Source organism: Erinaceus europaeus, chromosome 17 (assembly GCF_950295315.1).
Source record: "Erinaceus europaeus chromosome 17, mEriEur2.1, whole genome shotgun sequence".
NCBI classification, from domain to species: domain Eukaryota; kingdom Metazoa; phylum Chordata; class Mammalia; order Eulipotyphla; family Erinaceidae; genus Erinaceus; species Erinaceus europaeus.
Window position 1 is genome coordinate 31,136,007 of NC_080178.1, and position 19,117 is coordinate 31,155,123.

Here is a 19,117-nt window from a genome sequence, read left to right on the forward strand (position 1 = left end):
ATATCTAGTTCAAAGAAGATTCAATTCAAGTATCAATAAGGCAAATGAATACTTTAGACCTACATACATCAGATGTTTAAACTCATATGTTCTTACTAATATCAAGCCATAAATTACTGGTCACAATTAAATGACAATAAGAAACCAATTTTTAATTTTTTTATTTATCTTCACCTGCAGGGGGACAACTTCACAAGTGGTAAAGCAGGGCTGTATCTCTCTACCTCCCCATTTTTCCACCTTGATTTCTCTCTTGTCTCTATCCAAATTAATAAATAAATAAAATATTCATGATTTATAAGAATAACGGTGTAGTTTCATGTTACACATCCACTACCAAAGTTCTGTGCTGCTCCCTACCTCCCCAAGAATAACTACCATTGTTTTCACAGTCTTAGGAACAGTTTGTGTACTTGTTCAGGAATTTTTTGCATATTCATGTTGTTAAAAAAACAATATCTTACTTTAATAATCAGGAAATAAAGAACCCAGCATTTCTTGAGAAAGAGAGAGAGAAAGAGAGAGGGAGGGAGAGAGAGAATAGACACATAGGTAATCTAATTGAAAACCTCAAACATGCAAGTTCAGTATTCTATCAATTCAGTAATTTTCTTAGTCACATAATCTATTTCTTTCCTTCCTTTATGAATTATACATCTGAGTAACAAGGTTGCTGATTAAACTACTTCCTAGAACTATTCCACTTAATATATTAATAAGGTATGAAATTTCAGAATATCACTACATCCCAAAATTTAATAAATTACTGGGTTTAGGCAATGATTAATATCTACTAGCCTTACATGTAAAGAGGCATGGCAGAAAATACATGCCCTTTGGTAGGAGTCTATAATACCAATTGTATAAGTGGTATTATAGTTCTTTACATTAATTCAAATTATATAAAGTAGAACTTGATTGAGTTTTTCATTTTGAAAAAGAACTCCTAGACATAGAAGAGGTAGAGGAACATGTTAAAAGACATAAACGTCTTTTCTTTTCTTTTTTCTTCTTTTTTAAAAATTTATTTATTTAAGAAAGAAGACATTAACAAAATCATAGGGTGGGGGGGGTGCAACTCCACACAATTCCCACCACCCAATCTCCATATCCCATCCCCTCCCCAATAGCTTTCCCATTCTCTATCCCTCTGGGAGCATGGACCCAAGGTCCTTGTGGATTGCAGAAGGTGGGAGGTCTGGCTTCAGTAATTGCTTCCCCGCTGAACATGGGCATTGACTGATTGATCCATACTCCCAGTCTGCCTCTCTCTTTCCCTTGAAGGGTGAGTCTCTGGGGAAGCTGAGCTCCAGGACGCATTGGTGGGGTCCTCAGTCCAGGGAAGCCTGGCCAGCATCCTGATGGCATCTGGAACCTGGTGGCTGAAAAAAGAGTTGACATACAAAGCCAAACAAATTGTTGAAGAATCATGGACCCAAAGGTTGGAATAGTGCAGATGAAGTGTTACAGGGGTGTTGTTAAAGTTTCGGGGGGCTCCAGCTGGCCGGGCTAGTGTCACGGTGGTAGACAGAGACAGACTCGAGGGCACACGGCTGGGCTGAGAAGTTGCAGTTTAATCTTTATTCATGAAGGGGCAAATCACCACACCATGTGCTTCCCAATCATTCTTCCTCCGCAGCTGCTGCTGGGACTCTGGATGTCCTTAGCATACAGGGCGGGAGAAAGAGGGGGAAACTAGCAAGGGCCAAACCATTTCTCTCAGAGGTAGGGGGAAGGGGGCCAAACCAACACGAAGAATAGCAACACAGGGGTACTCACGGTAAACTCTAGTGTATTGCTGCTTTCAGGTATATATTTGTCCTAGTTTATGGATACCTGTGAACATATGCTCTATCTCCTGGAACCTGGTCTAGATCTAGGTTTTGGGACTTTGTTAGGAAGTGAACCACCTGGGATGAAATTAGAGAATACTGTGAGAGGAAAAGTCTCACCCGAGTGATGAAGCTGAAGGGTTGTTGTTCCACTCCTGAAGGTGAGGGTAGAGCTTCTCAAGCAATGGAGCAGTGCTGCAGGTGTCACTCCTTCTCTCTGCTCTCTCTCTTTTTATTTCTCTCTGTCTTTCACACTCTATCACAAAGAAAGTAAAAGGGAAAAGAAAAAAGGCTTGGAAACAATAGAATTGTCCAGGGGTCAAGTCCAGCAATAACTCTGGTGACAAAAAAAAATCTATAAATAAAACCTATTTTACTTATTTTTTTTCTTTAAGAGCCTTGATGGAACACTACATCATCATGTCAGAGCCATCAATATACTGGTTACAGCATCACACACCAGTTGGAACATTGACTTTAATCTGAGCTCACACATGCAGCTTATTTTCTTCTCTCCAGAGCCCCTCCCCACCAGGGAAAGATAGGGACAAGCTGGGAGTATAGATCGACCTGCCAACGCCCATGTTCAGCAGAGAAGCAATTACAGAAGCCAGACCTTCCACCTTCCACACCCCATAATGACCCTGGGCCCATGATCCCAGAGGGATAATGAATAGAAAAACTTTCAAGGGAAAGGATGGGATATGGAACTCTTGTACCCTTCTTATCCTATGGACTTGTCGGTATTTTTTATTTTATAAATTAAAAAAAAAAGCCTTCTGGAATGCTTTTTGTTTTCCTTTCCCTTTTTAACAGGAGTCAGAGAGGATGCTTCAACATGACTTCTAAGCAGTGTAAAATGGCTCCTTTTGCTAAGTGAATTCTTAAATCAGTTGAGTGACCTTCTAAAGTGGTTTGCCGCACTGTCACTTTCAATGACTTCATAAATAACTTCTATTTTTAACACTAATCATGGTACTCATACTTCATTATCTGTAAATCAATTTTCTGGTCCATACTAATCTAATTGCTAGTTAATTTTATTTGCTGTCCATTTTATGACTTTTAGATATTTTCTCTATAAACATTTACCACTTGGCTGAATTTTAGCAACTCTAGAGAAAATTTTAGATTCCTTTTCTTTAACTTTTGTTAACATCATGGCAGTAACTAGAAATTGAGTATGAACCCTTGGGGTTGATTATACTGTTTTATTTTTTGGATATGGTTGAATTTTGAAATTAACTATTTATTTATTTAGAGTAGAGACAGAGAGAAACTGAGAGGTTAAGAGAGGTAGAGAGGAAGAGGGAGAAATAGACCTGCAGACCTGCTTCACCATTTGTGAAGCTTCCCCCCTGCAAGTGGGAACAGGGGCTTAAACCTGAGTCCTTGTGCATGGGAACATGAACAGTTTACCAGGTGCACCATCTCTCAGCCCCCATGACTGAAATTTTTTAAATAAAAAATTGAAAGGCCTCCAATTTTTGTAACTGGTACCTTTCTTTGAACTATATAAGAATGATTTTTTTGGTTTATGTTAAAACACTTGATTAAGTGTATTCAATAATTATTTTATATAAAAAGATTAGTATTTAGCTTTCCAATTGTTCGATGGAAGAGTAGTTCTGTTAAAGATAATGATATTGGGTGGTCCAGGAGATGGTGTAGTGGATAACGCATTGGACTCTCAAACATGAGGTCCTGAGTTCAATCCCTGGCAGCACATGTACCAGAGTGATGTCTGGTTCTTTCTCTCTCCTCCTATCTTTCTCATTAATAAATAAATAAAATCTTTAAAAAAATAATAATGAGATTGGTGGCAAGGAGGTGGCGCTCCCAATTAAGTGCCCTTATTACCAAACAGAAGGACCCGAGTTTGAGGCCCCACTTCCCACCTGAAGGAGATCCACTTCAACAGCGATGAAGCAGGTCTGCAGGTGTCTGTCTTTCTCTCCCTCTCTTACTGTCCTCTCTCAATTTCTTTCTCTTCTAAACAATTAAAAAGTAGGGAGTCAGGCTGTAGCGCAGCATGTTAAGTGCAGGTGGCGCAAAGCACAAGGACCGGCTTAAGGATCCCAGTTTGAGCCCCCCAGCTCCCCACCTGCAGGGGAGTCACTTCACAGGCGGTGAAGCAGATCTGCAGGTGTCTATCTTTCTCTCCCCCACCATCTTCCCCTCCTCTTTCCATTTCTCTCTGTTCTATCCAACAACAATGACATCAATAATGACAACAACAATAAAACAACAAGGGCAACAGGGAGTAAATAAATATTTAAAAAAATTAAAAAAGAGTATTTAAAAAACAAAGAGCAATGTGATTAATCTTGAGAGTATAAAAAGTATATTCATTCTGAGACATGCAAGTCAAAGAGAAGTTACTCTTGAGCCTGGGAAAAACTACTGTCTGTACAAAAACATTCTTCCTGAACCTTTTTAGAGATTTATTTAAGGGTCTCATAGAAATTATAGATGTTTTTCTCTACAAAAAAGGACAAATGTACCCATACACTTTTAGGTACAATTTTAGGGAGTCTGTAGACTTCTGTGAAATTCTATGTGGACAATAGTTTGTGTCTTCTTTAAAAAACAAACAAAACACCTTCTTCTTTAGACCTAGACACATTCAATTGGATAGTTTAATAAAAGAAAACTAATATGAAGTAACTATTACACGGATATGTTAGATACTGATGCAGTATTAATCATTTTCACACACCCAGTAAAACTATAGTGTAAATATCAATAAATTAATTTAAAAATCAGTGAACAGATTGATTTGTTAACAGTTATGTTGGTTAATGTTCATGTAAAAATGGCCAGTATTTCTTTAACTGGTCCCTATGCCATAGGTCATATATGTATAAGACCCAAATGGACAGCTTATTAGTTATTTCACTAAATTACAGAAAAAAAAATCTATAAATAAAAATATTTGTTAAAGAAATTATTTGGTATTGAACTATACAGAGAACCAGAGACTTGCTGAACATTTACACTTTTGTTTGCATTTTGCAGGTATATGCTGATCCTAGGAGCTACCAAAATGTCTTTGCATTTTTCTATCAGTAGTTTCAAAGCATTGTGAATTAATTTACCAAAACTCCTGCTTATGTTATGTGCATGTATCATTGTCAATACAAAACAACTCATGAACCATCAAAATGACTGTACCACAATGTGAATTGAAGTCTTAATGAGTGAAAAATACATTTTCTGAATACTTTCAATGGTTTATTTTGTGTAATAACAAACATCATTGGCATACAATTCATCATAAAGCTCATGTTTTTCTCTACAAATGATTATGCACATAATATTCATTCAACTCTTTCCAGGAAGGGATATGTTTATTTTCTGTCTTCTAGTAATTTGTAGAAAAATGTAAATGTTATGTGCCTATAGAGAAATACATGTTGGAATTTTAAACTTTCATTTTCAAAAGTATAATCTAAATGTTGATTTCGAATTAAGGTAACTGAGCACATAAATGGAATAGTTGAAACAATATGACAAAGGTCCAAAAGCCAAGGGAATCAGAAGTCACAGTTCTATATTTAAGACTTGCTGCATACCATTTGGGCCTACTTGGCTAATGACTTCCCTTTCTGAGCTTTTGTTTTCTCCTCTGAAAATTGAGAACGCTGATTTTTTTTTTTTTTACTGTACTTAACTTTTAGCCTTTTGAGGCTAAAACAACAAATAGCCTCTTGAGGGACAAAGCAAAATCAAGAATCTATATAAAAGTACTTTAAAATTATCTTATGGAAATTTTCATACATATGAAAAAGTAAAAAAGATACATACTAAGCATTTCCATATACCTGTCATTCAGATTCAACTATTATCAGGATTTAGCACCATTTACAACACTCACATAGTGTCATTTCACCTTGAACTTGCATATATACTTGAGAGCTTGTTTGGAGGTTCTAGCAGGGGAGCGCAGCTACTCGGATACCCTTGACCAAAGACCAGTCCATCTCTATTCAGGGAAGGCCATCCTTTTCTATCTAGCATGCAGCTTAGGGAGGGACTCACATGAAGTGGTGATCTGCCTAGCCAGCCAGATCAGTCGAATCAACCCTGGCGATCAATGGGGTGACAGATGTCGCAACCAGATCGTCCTTACATCCATGAAGTTAACTTGCACATATACTTATAAAAGTTTTGAACCTACTTTTTCTTTTTTTTAATTTTTTTAAATTTAGGTATGTATTATTGGATAGAAGCAAAGAGAAATCGAGAAAGGAGGGGGAGATAAAGAGGGAGAGAGAGAGAGAGACCTGCAGCTCTGCTTCACCACTCATGAAGCTTTCCACCTGCAGGTGGGAACCGGGGGCTTGAATCCAGGTACTTGCGCACTGTAGTGACATCACTTAACTAGGTGCACCACCGTCTGGCCCCTTGAACCTACTTTTTCATAGTGGTGCACCTTGAACACATATGTTACAATGCACAAGGACCCGGATTCAAGCCCCTGGTCCCCATCTGCAGGGGGAAAGCATGACAAGTGGTGAAGTCCTGCTACAGGTGTCTCTCTGTCTCTCCCTCTCCCTTCCCTCTCAATTTCTGGTCGTTTCTATCCAATAAAAAGATAATAAAAATAAAAAAAACAGAGTTTCTTAGTGTCTTTCCATCCAGTATCTCCCTTTTCATGTTTGTCTAAATCAATTATTTTATTAGGCATTTCAAAAATATCAATTTTTTCATTTCCCTCCACATTTACTAGCTAAGTTTTTAGCAAAAGGAAGTAATTTAACTTCTCATCTAAATATTTGACTACTCCAAATTTTTATTTACAAGGGATGATAAATAGTAAATAAATGCCTTAACTTTTTCTAACCATCTCATTTATAAATTGCACTACAAATCACCCTAAAACTTAATGATTTTATGACCAAAAAGATAACTCACCTAGTAGGTATTTACCACCTACCCTGGCATGCACTTGGCCAAGGTTCAAACTCTGGCATACTACATTGTATTAATACAGCCCTAGGACTTGGGAATATGGTCATGTCTTTCAGGGTCTCAGTCTGTGCCTATTAAAAGAGTTAACTTCTATGAGTGAAATTATTGACATATGAACCTAGGTGACACATAAACAAATAAATAAACAAACAAGTACAGTTAGTGATTATAATCTGTAACTTTCTTATTGCCTGGCAGGTCATCTGTTTGTGTTGAGATTAACTGAGCTCTTCTGTCCTTTCCCCAGGTCACTAGTGTGGTTGTCATCATTTGGTAGTTTGTTGATGTTGGGGGTTAAATGATCAAAGACAGTTTCTTTTGTCTTGTGTTTGGCAAGCTGTTATCTGGAGACTTGATTCTTAAGTTTCTTAAGAGGGGCTTGCTCAAGTTTATTCACATTGTGGTCTCAGGGCCCCAAGTATAACCCAAGGAGAACAAAACTGCAATGTGCAAATACTCTCATGCATCAGTTTGAATAATTAATGCTACATTGTTCAAAACAAGTCACATGACAGTTTCACAGACTCAAGGAAAAGAGAAAAGAAGAAAGGAACCTTTTCTTCACTGGAAGAGCAGCAAAGTAACCTTTTAAAAGAGCATGCACATATGGTCGATTTTTTACAAATAATCTGCCATTCTTTCTGACAACCAATTTTCAGAGATGTAAAATGGTGCCAGGTTACTACCAACGGGTTCTACAAGATATGATTTTTTAATCTTATTTGTTGGGCATTTTATTCTTACTTTTAGTTATATCTTTTAATCTCATTATGAACGTATGAGTTTTTATATATTCAAACATATTCAGAGTGTTTCAGGTTTTTTTTTATGTTGTTCTTAAATTGCTCCATTTTGGATCAGTAGGGGCTACCTCATGTTGGCTCCTGCTTTATAATGATTCCTTTATTGTTTTTGAAACATTTTATTTAATTATATATTTTGGATAGAGACAGAGAGAAATTGGGGGCCAGGCGATAGTGCACAGGGTTAACTGCACGTAGTACAAAGAACAAAGACCTACTCAAGGTTCCCTGTTCGAGCCCCTGGCTTCCCACCTTGGGGGGAGGGCAGTGTAGCTTCACAAGCAGTGAAGCAAGTGTCTATCTTTCTCTTTCCTTCTCTATATCCCTCTCCTCTCTCATTTTTTATTTGTTCTATCCAATAAAAAATGGAAAAATAATGGCCTCCAGGAGCAGTGGGTTTGTAGTGCAGGCACCAAGCCCCAGAAGTAACCCTGGAGGCAAGAGAGAGAGAGATGGAGAGATAGAAATTGAGAAGGAAGGGGAGATAGGGAGAGTTACTTACAGCTCTGCCTCACCACTACTAAAGCTCCCTCATCTAGCAGGTGGGGACCTGGGGCTTGAACTTGGGACCTTGAGCATTTTATCATATGCTACCAGTTGCAACACCTCCAAAACTGTCCTTAACTGTTAAATGATTTTCTTTTTCTTTTTCCTGAGTGCCTGAATACATCTTTTGCTAGTCTTGTATATATTTTTTTGCTCCAAATCTGAAACTGGTAATACCTCTTAAGACAACTCAATTTCAGACACAGGTTATACTCTTTGATGCTGACTTGTTATTTCCTATAGGCTTTCTCAACAGAGTTTGGAAACACATACACACATATATATTATATATTTTTATTGTAATTATTTTTTTTGTTGTTGTTATTGATGTCCTTGTTGTTGGATAGGACAGAAAGAAATGGAGAGAGGAGGGGAAGACAGAGAGGGGGAGAGAAAGATAGACACACCTGCAGACCTGCTTCACCACCTGTGAAACGACTCCCCTGCGGGTGGGGAGTCGGGGGCTTGAACCCGGATCCTTCCACAGGTCCTTGCTCTTTGCGCCATGTGCCTTAACCCGCTGCACTACTGCCCAACTCCCTATGTACATATTTTTAACACAATTATTAGTGAGCAAAATACAGCATTTGTTTTGAGGTTTCAAATTTTGCACTTAGGAATTATAGAAGTGTTTTATTTATATTGCGAAGTGAACTATCAGGATGCTTTCATAATTTAGATGTACTTATATAAAAGCATTTTTTTTCTTCTTAGGGATACTGTTACCTTTCACCCAATGGAAAGAAGAAAACCATGCTTTGCTTGGCATGTGGACAATCTATGAGAGCAGAGAAAGGACTGAAACAGTTACTTCCAGGAGTGTCATTCCTCTGTGCCTCAGGTTCCAAAGCTCACAAGTCCTTCTCAAGAGGCCCTTTCAAGGTCATCAATGTAGCCAAGGTGTGTAATGATCCCAACTCTCTTTATACATGTGTGGTAACAGTTAGGAAATGCTGATGCATTCATTATCTGCCTTGCACTCAAGTTCATCTCCACTCATCCTATTCATCTTCCTCTGATGTACCTTTACCTTACCACCTGCATTGATTTCCGTTTTCACATCATAATTTAAAATACATAATCCATTAATAGTTCAATACACTCTTTGAAGTTAACTGGGTGCTCTGCAGCTTTAATCATCTACTACAAACACCTTCTACTCTTCTTCATGTTTCTTTTAGATAAAGAATGAACTGCAAACTTTTACTTAGTGGAACAACATTTTTTTTTTTTGGAGGGGAAGGCTATATTCACAGGTTAAACTCCTGTTGATTAGTATGAAGTCTTTCAGGGGGGGATTTGACATGTTGTTGTTAATGACTATTCAGTTTGGGTGCCTAAACTCACCCATCCATGTCTAATAGTATTTATAGATCATAGAAAAAAAATCTGCGGCCTTCCTGTGATCTTAATCTAAAATATACTATTAGAAAAACCTTATGTTCAACTTTGGAAGTGAGATGCACTAAAGAGAATTTCACACCTGCTTTAAAAAGGGGAGGGGTTGATTCCTAAGAGGTGGGGAACTTACCCACTTGGTGTATTTTTCAGGGCTGTTCACCTGGTTTCCAGGTCATTCTCCTCTCTCCCCTAACCTTGATACATATTGCAGGGGTTACTGAGGATGTAAGGTCAGGTGATAGAAAGTTACAATAAATGTCAACTGAAGCAGAAACACTAAGGAGGAAAGGAAGACTGTCCTCTAGGGAAATCTGAAGGCCTGTTACTTTTCTTTACTCACAGTGGGACCATGTTGAGGAGGTGATGGCTGGCTGGAAAGAATTCTAAAATAGCATCTCAGATAGGACTTGCCCCAGGGCAGCATGAGTAGGGATGAAAAGACAAAGCAGTGCAGGTGGTGCTCACCTTTCTCATCACTGTGTGGTTAAGACAACACTCATTTCACCTCCTTGTTCATCAGTGCTTGTCACTATAGGATGGTCTTAAGCTAAAGTTAAAAACTAAAACTAAACTATTGCCCTGTTGCTTCAACCTCAGGCTTTCTCTGGCATCTTTCTTCTCCAACCTATTATAGAATACAAACAAGAAAATAGATGACTGGAAACACAAGCCAGAAAGGCCAAAACTTACCAAGTGACTCAGTGACATCTGGGAAGAGTCCCTGATCCTTCCTACTATGACATCCAATAGTTTAGGAAGTAAATCTTTTGAAATGTATATACCACATACATGTGTGCATATATTTATTAAATTGAGAGATGGGAGTATAGAAAAAAAGAGAGTTTGAGTAAATTTGTAATTTTATTTTTAAATTAGACTGACTTATCTTATGAGGCTGAAAAAACCCTAAAATATTACGAAGAACTCCTGTTATCTTTACGGATGAAGAGCTACACGCAAGTTGTATCTTGTGGTAGTGTGGCAGCTATGTACCATAAGGCAGTGAAAATAATTGCATACAAAAATGGAGATGGATATCAGAATGGAAAGTTAATTGTGGCTGGAACATTCCCCATGGTGAGTGAATATCACTTCAGCATATCTTGTGTTCTTAGAAGTAATGATAATGGCAATTTTTCTGGCAGGTAAAAAACAAACAAAAAAAAGAGCAGATTGAGTCACGTATGTTTACCTAGCCAGTTTTACCAATTTAACTTGATAAGATCAAGATCCTTTCCTGAACAGTATTCATTTTTTTTTTAATTTCTTTGGATGATGACTTAGAAAAATAGGCAACCAGAATATGGATTTTAGATTAACTCCAGAGAAAAGACATAAATTTGGGGCTGGGGGTGGGGTAGGGTGGGAGTGGGTAACTAACTAGGTGACCAGATGGTCTTCATTCTCAGGATATACAAAATACCCATTTCCCCTTCCCTATACAACCTCCACCCCTCCTTCCCTCTCATTCCAGCTTCAAGTTGTTTGTTGCCTCAAAATTCTAAGAGTTCTCACCTCATTTATCATCTGGACAATCTGAGCACTTGTTTGTTGATAGGTGTTTCATTTCATTTTCAGATTTGAAAAGCAGGAGTTGTGCTACATGGAATATATTATCTCTTTCTTAGAAACTGTTTCCCCATAGTCCCAGAAAGGGCAGAGAACACAAAAGACCCAACTCTCTTCAATCTCACCAATATCTTTAATTCTAAAACTTATGGTAATGTTAAATATACTGTGGAGTTACTCTGGAAAATTCCTTGCAAACAGACAGACAGAGACAGATATTGTCCATCCACCATTTTAATGAATACAAATAGAATTTTTAAAATTAAGATGTTACTCACCAGAGTAAGAAAAAGATAAAAGTTAGCAACTCCAAGATTTATATTCAGATCGAGTTCTGATTTCTGTGAAGGGCAAACTGTTAACCCACTGGCTTGTTGTTCTGCCGGTAAAATGAAAATAATAACTGTTTACTCCTAGGTTAAAAATCAACTATCATTGTGTGTGTGTGTGTGTGTGTGTGTCTAGAAAGTTTATTTTTTCCTTTATTGGGGGTTAATGTTTTATATTCGACAGTAAATACAATAGTTTGTACAAGCATAACATTTCTCAGTTTTCCACATAAAAATACAACTCCTACTAGGTCTTCTGTCATCCTTTTCCAGGACCTGTACTCTCCCCCACCCTACCACCACCCCAGAGTCTTTTATTTGGATGCAATACACCAACTCCAGTTCAGGTTCTACTTGTGTTTTCTTTTCTGATCTTGTTTTTCAACTTTTGCCTGAGAGTGAGATCATCCCATATTCATCCTTCTGTTTCTCACTTATTTCACTTAACATTATTTCTTCAAGCTCCATCCAAGATGGGCTGAAAATGGTTAAATCACTATTTTTAATAGCTGAGTAGTATTCCATTGTGTATATATACCACAACTCGCTCAGCTACTCATCTTTTTTTGGACACTTGGGTTGCTTCCAAGTTTTAGCTCTTACAAATTGTGCTGCTAAGAACATAGGTGTACAGAGATCTTTTTGGATGGGTGTGTTGGGTTCCTTAGGATATATTCAGGAGAGGAATTGCAGGATAATAGGGTAGGTCTATTTCTAGCCTTCTGAGAGTTCTCCAGACTGTTCTCCACAGAAGTTGGACCAATTGACATTCCCATCAGCAGTGCAGGAGGGTTCCTTTGACTCCACAACCTCTCCAGCATTTGCTGATGTTACATTTTCTGATGTAGGACATTCTCACAAGAGTGAAGTGGTATCTCATTGTTTATATTTGTATTCTTCACTCCTGTGAAGTGATACCTCATTGTCTATATTTGCATTTCTCTGACAATCAATGACTTGGAACATTTTTTTTTCATGTGTTTCTCGGCCTTTGGGATCTCTTCTGTAGTGAATATTCTGTTCATGTCCTCTCCCTATTTTTGGATGGGATATTTGCTTTCCTGTTGTTGAGTTTGGCAAGCTCTTTATATATTTTGGTCATTAGCCTCTTGTCGGATATATGGCATGTAAAGATCTTCTCCCATTCTGTGAGGGGTCTCTTTATTTGTGTATTGCTTTCTTTTGCTGTGCAGAAGCTTTTTAATTTGATGTAGTCCCATAGGTTTATGCTTGCCTTAGTCTTCTTTGTAATTGGATACATTTAATTGAAGATGTCTTTACAAATTATGCAGAAAAGAGTTCTACCCATATTTTCGTCTAAGTATCTGATAGTTTCTGGTCTAAAATCCAAGTCCTTGATCCACTTGGAGTTTACTTTTGTATTTGGTGAAATATAGTGGTTCAGTTTCATTCTTCTGCATGTTTCAACCCATTTTTTCCAACACCATTTGCTGAAGAGACTCTGCTTTCCTCATTTAATTATCTGGGCACCTTTGTCAAAGATTAGGTGTTCATAGGTGTGGGGACTTACTACTGGGCTCTTAATTCTATTCCACTGGTCAGCGTGTCTATTCATGTTCCAGTACCAAGCAGTTTTGATTTTAATGGCCCTATAATACAATTTAAAATCTGGGAGTGTCATACCTCCAATTCTGTTCTTTCTTCTCAAGATTGTTTCTAGGTCTTTTCTGGTTGCAGATAAACATTTGTGGCAATTTTTCCATTCTCCTTAAAAATGTGGTTGGGATTTTTATGGGGATAGCATTAAATTTGTATATGGCTTTGGGTAGTATATTCATTTTAATTATGTTTATTCCTCCAACCAATGAACATGGAATATCTTTCCACTTCATTGTGTCTTTTTCAATTTCCTTGAGTAGTGACTCATAATTTTCAGTATACGAGTCTTTCACTTCTTTGATTAGATTTATTCCTAAATAATTTATCACTTTTGTTGCTATTATCAAAGGAATTGATTACTGGATTTCATCTTCTAATGTAGTGTTTGCATAGAGGAATGCCACTGACTTTTGTATGTTAATTTTATAGCCTGACACCTTCCTGTATTACCTGATGATTTCCAAAATCTTCCTATTGGATTCTTTAGGTTTTTCTATGTATACTATCATGTCATGTGCAATTAGGGAGAGTTTGACTTCTTCTTTTCCAATCTGTATCCCTTTAATTCCTTGCTCCTGCCTGATTGCTATGGCAAGAACTTCCAACACTATGTTGAATAGTAATGGTGATAGTGGGCAGCTCTGTCTAGTACCTGATCTGAGGGGAAATGCTTCCAGCTTTTCACCATTGAGTATGATGTTGCCTGAAGGTTTGCTATATATTACTCCCACTATTTTAAGTAATTTTATATCTATTCCAATTTTTTGTAGTGTTTTGATCATGAAGGGATGTTGGATTTTGTCAAAGGCTTTCTCTGCATCTATTGATATAACCATGTGGTCTTTGGTATTGTATTTATTGATGTGGTGGATCACGTTGATTGATTCACATATATTAAACCAACTTTGCATCCCTGGGATAAACCCCACTTGGTCATAATTAACAATCTTTTGAATATACTCCTGTATCTGGTTGGGTAGAATTTTGTTCAATATTTTAGCATCTATATTCATCAGAGATATTGGTCTATAGTTTTCTTTTTTGGTTGTGTCCCTGTCTGCTTTTGGTATAGTGATGTTGGCTTTACAGAAGCTGGAAGGAAATAGTCTTGTGTCTTCAATCTTCTGGAAGACTTTTTAAAGTAGAGGCATTAACTCTTTATAAAATTTTTTATTTATAAAAAGGAAACATTGACTAAACCATAGGATAACTCCACAAAATGCTCACCACCAAAACTCTGTATCCCATCCCCTCCCCTGATAGCTTTCCTATCTCTTTCACTCACTCGGAGTATGGACCCAAGGTTATTGTGGGATGCAGAAGGTTAAAGGTCTGGCTTCTGTAATTGCTTCCCTGCTGAACATGGGCATTGAACATGAACAGGTTGATCCATACTCCCAGTCTGTTTCTCTGTTTCCCTAGTGGGGAAGGCTCTAGGGAAGTGGAGCTCTAGGACACATTGGTGGGATTGTCTGTCCAGGGAAGTCTGGTTGGCATCATGCTAGTATCTGGAACCTGGTGGTTGAAAAGGGAGTTAACATACAAAGCCAAACAAATTGTTGACCAATTGTAGACCTAAAGGATGGAATAGTGTCAATGAAGAGTTGGGGAGTCTCTGTTTTGTAGATAGTTATTAGGCATATTTTAGTTTATTTCAAAGGGCCTGTGGATATACTAGTTTTTTTTTGTTGTTGTTGTTGTTTTTTGCCAGAGCATGAAATCTGATATGCAGGTGGATCCTAATTATCTGGGGAGATGATTTTATGGATGTCAGAAGTACCAGAAAGCTGGATAACAGAAGAGAGTAGCCCCCAAATATGGGAAAGGTGTATAAATATTGTTGATTGTAAACCCCATTGATTTGATGTGATCTGGGGCCCATTCAGCTTAGGATCCTTTGTGACCTCTGCATCCCTGTAGATCTGACCTCACATTCTATTTTCATGTAGGAAAGCTGCCCCAATATCAGGATCCATCTTCCTCAGGTGTAGCATAGAGTATGTTGCCCATCCTCCCTTTGGAGGATGGAACATTCTCTACCATTATTGATCTAAGTTGAGGGCAAGGTCCTATGGGGGACCACAAAGGGGTCTGTTGTGTTGTTCCTGATAGAAATGACCAGTAACAATGGAGAGAAGGATTTATTCAAGATCTAGGCCCTTTATGTCTGTTTGGGAATCTCAGGATTCCCTAGTTAAGGCCCCAGCTAATGGCGTGTCCTGATAGTGCCGAAAGAGAAATCATTAAAGTATGCCAGTCTCTCACCCTTATTCAGCTTTTCCAGTCCTTGCATTGATGAGGTTAGCTTTGGAGTGAGTGAAAGAACTTTAATGTGAAGTAGGTAAGGAGAGTATCAAGTCTAAGTAGACACTATTTCATTAGGAACTTTATACTGATTCACTGCAGACTATTGTGTACTTTTGCTTTCAGGTATATATTTTGCCCTAATTTATGGATAAATGTGAACATATGCTCTATCTCATGGGACCAGTTCTAGGTCTAGGTCCTTGATCTAGGACCCTAGATCTAGGTCCCTAGATCTAGACCCCTGAAGCTGAACATCCACCCTCACCCTCAAGCCAGGGTTTTTACTTTGGTGTCCTACTCCAAATTCAGTCAAATCCTGCTTTGGGTTTCCCTTTTTGTTATTCTTTCTCAACTTCTGTTTATAAGTGGGATCATCCCATACTTATCTTTATCTTTCTGACTTAGCTCACTTAACATAATTCCTTCTATCTCCATTCAAAATGGGTCAGAGAAGATGGGTTCATTCCTTGAAGATTTTGTAGAATTCATTTGTAAAATCTTCTAGGCCAGAACTTTTATTCTTGGGATGGTTTTTGGTAACTGTTTCAATTCTTTTGGCTGTGATTGGCCTGTTCATATTATCTAGTTCCTCTTTATTTAATTTTGGAAGTTTTTAGGTATCTAGAAAATTGTCTATTTCTTCCAGTTTCTCTAGCTTATATAGATTACATAGCGGCATACAGTTGTTCATAGAAGCCTCGCATGATATGTTGAATTTCTACGGTGTCTGTTGTTATATCTTCTCTTTCATTTATTTCATTAATTTGGGTCTTCTCCCTTTTTTGTTTTGTGAGTATGTCTAAATGTTTGTTTATTTTGTTCACTCTTTCAAAGAACCATCATTTACTTTCACTGATATTTTGTATGGTTTTCTTATTTTTAATATTATTTATTTCTGCCCTATCTTTAGCTATTTCTGTCCTTCTGGTTCCCTTAGGGTTCCTTTGGTCTTCTTCTTTAAGATGGGCAATCAGGTTGTTTATCAGAGCTTTTTCTTGTTTCCTAATGTGTACTTGTATGATTATGAACTTCCCTCTCAGTACTGCTTGAGCAGTGTCCCAAATACTTTGAGAGCTTGTGTCTTCATTTTCACTAAACTCTCGAAACATTTTGATTTCTTCCTTTATTTCCTCTTTGACCAGTATTTGTTAAGGAATATACTGTTGATCTTCCACATTTTGGGACTACTACTAATCTTTTGTTGATTGTTAAGTGTTAGTTTAATTCCACTGTGGTCTGAGAATATGCTTGGGATGGGATGATTTCTATGCTCTTGAATTTGCTGATACTGTCTTTGTGGCCTAACATATGGCCTGTCCTTGAGAATGACCCATGTGGACTCAAGTAGAATGTGTATTCCAGTTTCTTGGGATGAATGATTCTGAAAATGTCCAATAGTTCTCATTTATCTATCTCCTCATTTAGCTCCCTCATTTCTTTATTGATTTTCTGTCTAGATGATCTGTCAAGTTGAGAGAGTGGGGTGTTGAAGTCCCCTACTATGACTGTGTTGCTGTTAATATATTGCTGTAGCTCTTTCAGTAGATGTCTGATGTATTTAAATGACTTCTCATTATGTGCATAGATGTTAATAATTGTTAAGTCCTCTTGATTGACTTATTCTCTGAGTATTAAGTAATTTCTATCCCTATCTTTCAATTTTATTGATTTTAAAGTCTATTGCATCAGATATAAGAATAGCTGTTCCTGCCCTTTTTTGTGGGCCATGTCTTATGTGATAGTTTTCCATCCTTTCACTTTGAGTCTGTGTTTACCTTGTTGAGTTAGGTAGGATTCCTGTAGACAGCACATTGTTGGATTGTGTTTTCTGATCCCTCTTCCTACTCTGTGACTTTTAATAGGTGAATTCAGGCTATTGACATTTATTGGTATCATAGATTGAAGAAATTTTAATGCCGTCATTATGGATTTTTAGAGTGTTTTCATATATGGCCTATTTATGGTGATCTGACAGTTTATAGGAGACCTTTCAGAACTTCTTTCAGGGCAGGCTTGGTAATAGTTGATTCTTTCAACTGTTACTTCTCTAAGAAGATTTTTGTGTCTCCATCTAGTCTGAATGACAGTCTAGCAGGATACAGTAGTTTTGGTTGAAAGCCTTTCTCATTGAGCACTCGATAGCTATCTTGCCCTTCTCTTCTGGCCTGTAGTGTTTGTGTGTAGAAATCTGCTGCCAATCTTATGGGTTTCCCTCTGTAAGTGCCTCTTTGTTTTTTCTCTTGCTGCCTTCAGGATCCTTTCATTATACTTATTCCTTTTCATTCTAAATATGATGTGTCATAGTATCTTTATGTCTGGGTTAATTCTGTTTGGGACCCTCTGGGCTTCTTGAACCTTTCTGTCTTTTATGTTGTCTAGACTAGAGAAGTTCTCAGCTATTATATCCTGTAGAATGCTTTCTTCCCCTTCTTCTCTTTTCTCCTATGGTAAGTCATTAATGCATATATTATTTCTCTTGAAGTCATCCCACAGGTCGCTGTTGTTGTTTTCAGTATCTCTTAATCTCTTTTTGAGATTGTTTACTTTTTTTCTAAGTTGTCTCTGATTTGTCCTCAATCTTGCTAATTTTGTCTTCAGCCTCATTGATTCTATTCTCTCCCATCTACTGTTTTTTGGAGTTCATCTATTTTGTTACCCTGTTCTGATACTTTTTTAGCTTATTCATCTAGTTGTGTTCTTAGCTCAGCTATTTCAACTTTCAGCTCTCTAATAACCTTGAGATAATTAGTGTTTTCTTCCAGAGTCTCATTTGTTGTTTCTGCATTTCTAATGACAATTCTTTCAAACTCTTTACTCACTCCTGTGACTATTTCCTTAACTAGCATTTGGATTTTGACCTCATTATTCTGTGTTTTAACCTTTGGGGGGATTTTTGCTGGACTTTTATCTTGGTTCATTTCTCTAGTATTTCTTCCTGTTGGTTTAACCATTCTATATAGTATGTTATGAGGTCCCTTTCTCAATACTTTTCAAATTATTGATAACTCTTCCCTAGATTGACTTGTGTCTATGTAAGGTAACTTTAAGTTGTGGAAATTAAAATATTTTTCTGCATTATTTCAGTCCCTGAGTTGGAGCCCAAAGACTGTTAAAGCCGTTTTAGTTCTTTTTCTTCCCTGTAGGCTATGGGAGCCTGAGCACTTTTAAACTATAAGGAGGCTTCTTAGCTTAATCACTAATTCCTGACTATGAGATAATTGGAATTCAGAACCCTTCTGCCATGTTCCTTTCAAATTTCTCCCCCTGGGAGTATGGACCACAATTGTTTTTGTAATGCTGAAGGTAGGAGTTCTGGCTTCTGTAATTGCCTCTCTGTTGGACATAGACACTGGCATCTGAGCCTGTTTCTATCTTGCTCTAGTGTTCTAGGGTTCTGGAGAGGTGAAGTCCCAGGACACATTGGTGAGGTTATTTGCCCATGAAGTTTAGGATGGAACCATCTGAAACTTGGTGGCTGAAAGGTAGTAAGATATAAAGCAGGAAAATGTTTAATAAACAAGAACCATGAAGTAGGAGTGGAGCAAATGAGATTAGGAATCTTAGAGTGAAGAGAACCTAGGAAGTCTATTTTAGGTATGTCCCAAGGGGGCCATGACTTCAGCAATTTTTGTTTGAGCTTGATAGCTAGTATGCTGATGAACTAAAAACACTGTGAAGATGTGTCAGAGTTGAGAACAGGGCTAGAAAACTGGATTTTTGGGTTGAAAATTTTTTA

The 19,117-nt window shown here is 37.6% G+C and overlaps 1 protein-coding gene across 1 annotated transcript in view; it reads left to right on the plus strand.

The window, feature by feature from the left end:
* The window catches only part of LOC103126329 (doublecortin domain-containing protein 1), a 295,249-nt gene that overhangs the window by 235,043 nt on the left and 41,089 nt on the right, over positions 1-19,117 (plus strand). The window contains exons 18-19 of the mRNA XM_060176649.1: positions 8,870-9,055; positions 10,433-10,633. Of these exons, the coding sequence (XP_060032632.1) occupies positions 8,870-9,055; positions 10,433-10,633 (387 nt within the window). The remainder of the gene's footprint in view (positions 1-8,869; positions 9,056-10,432; positions 10,634-19,117) is intronic.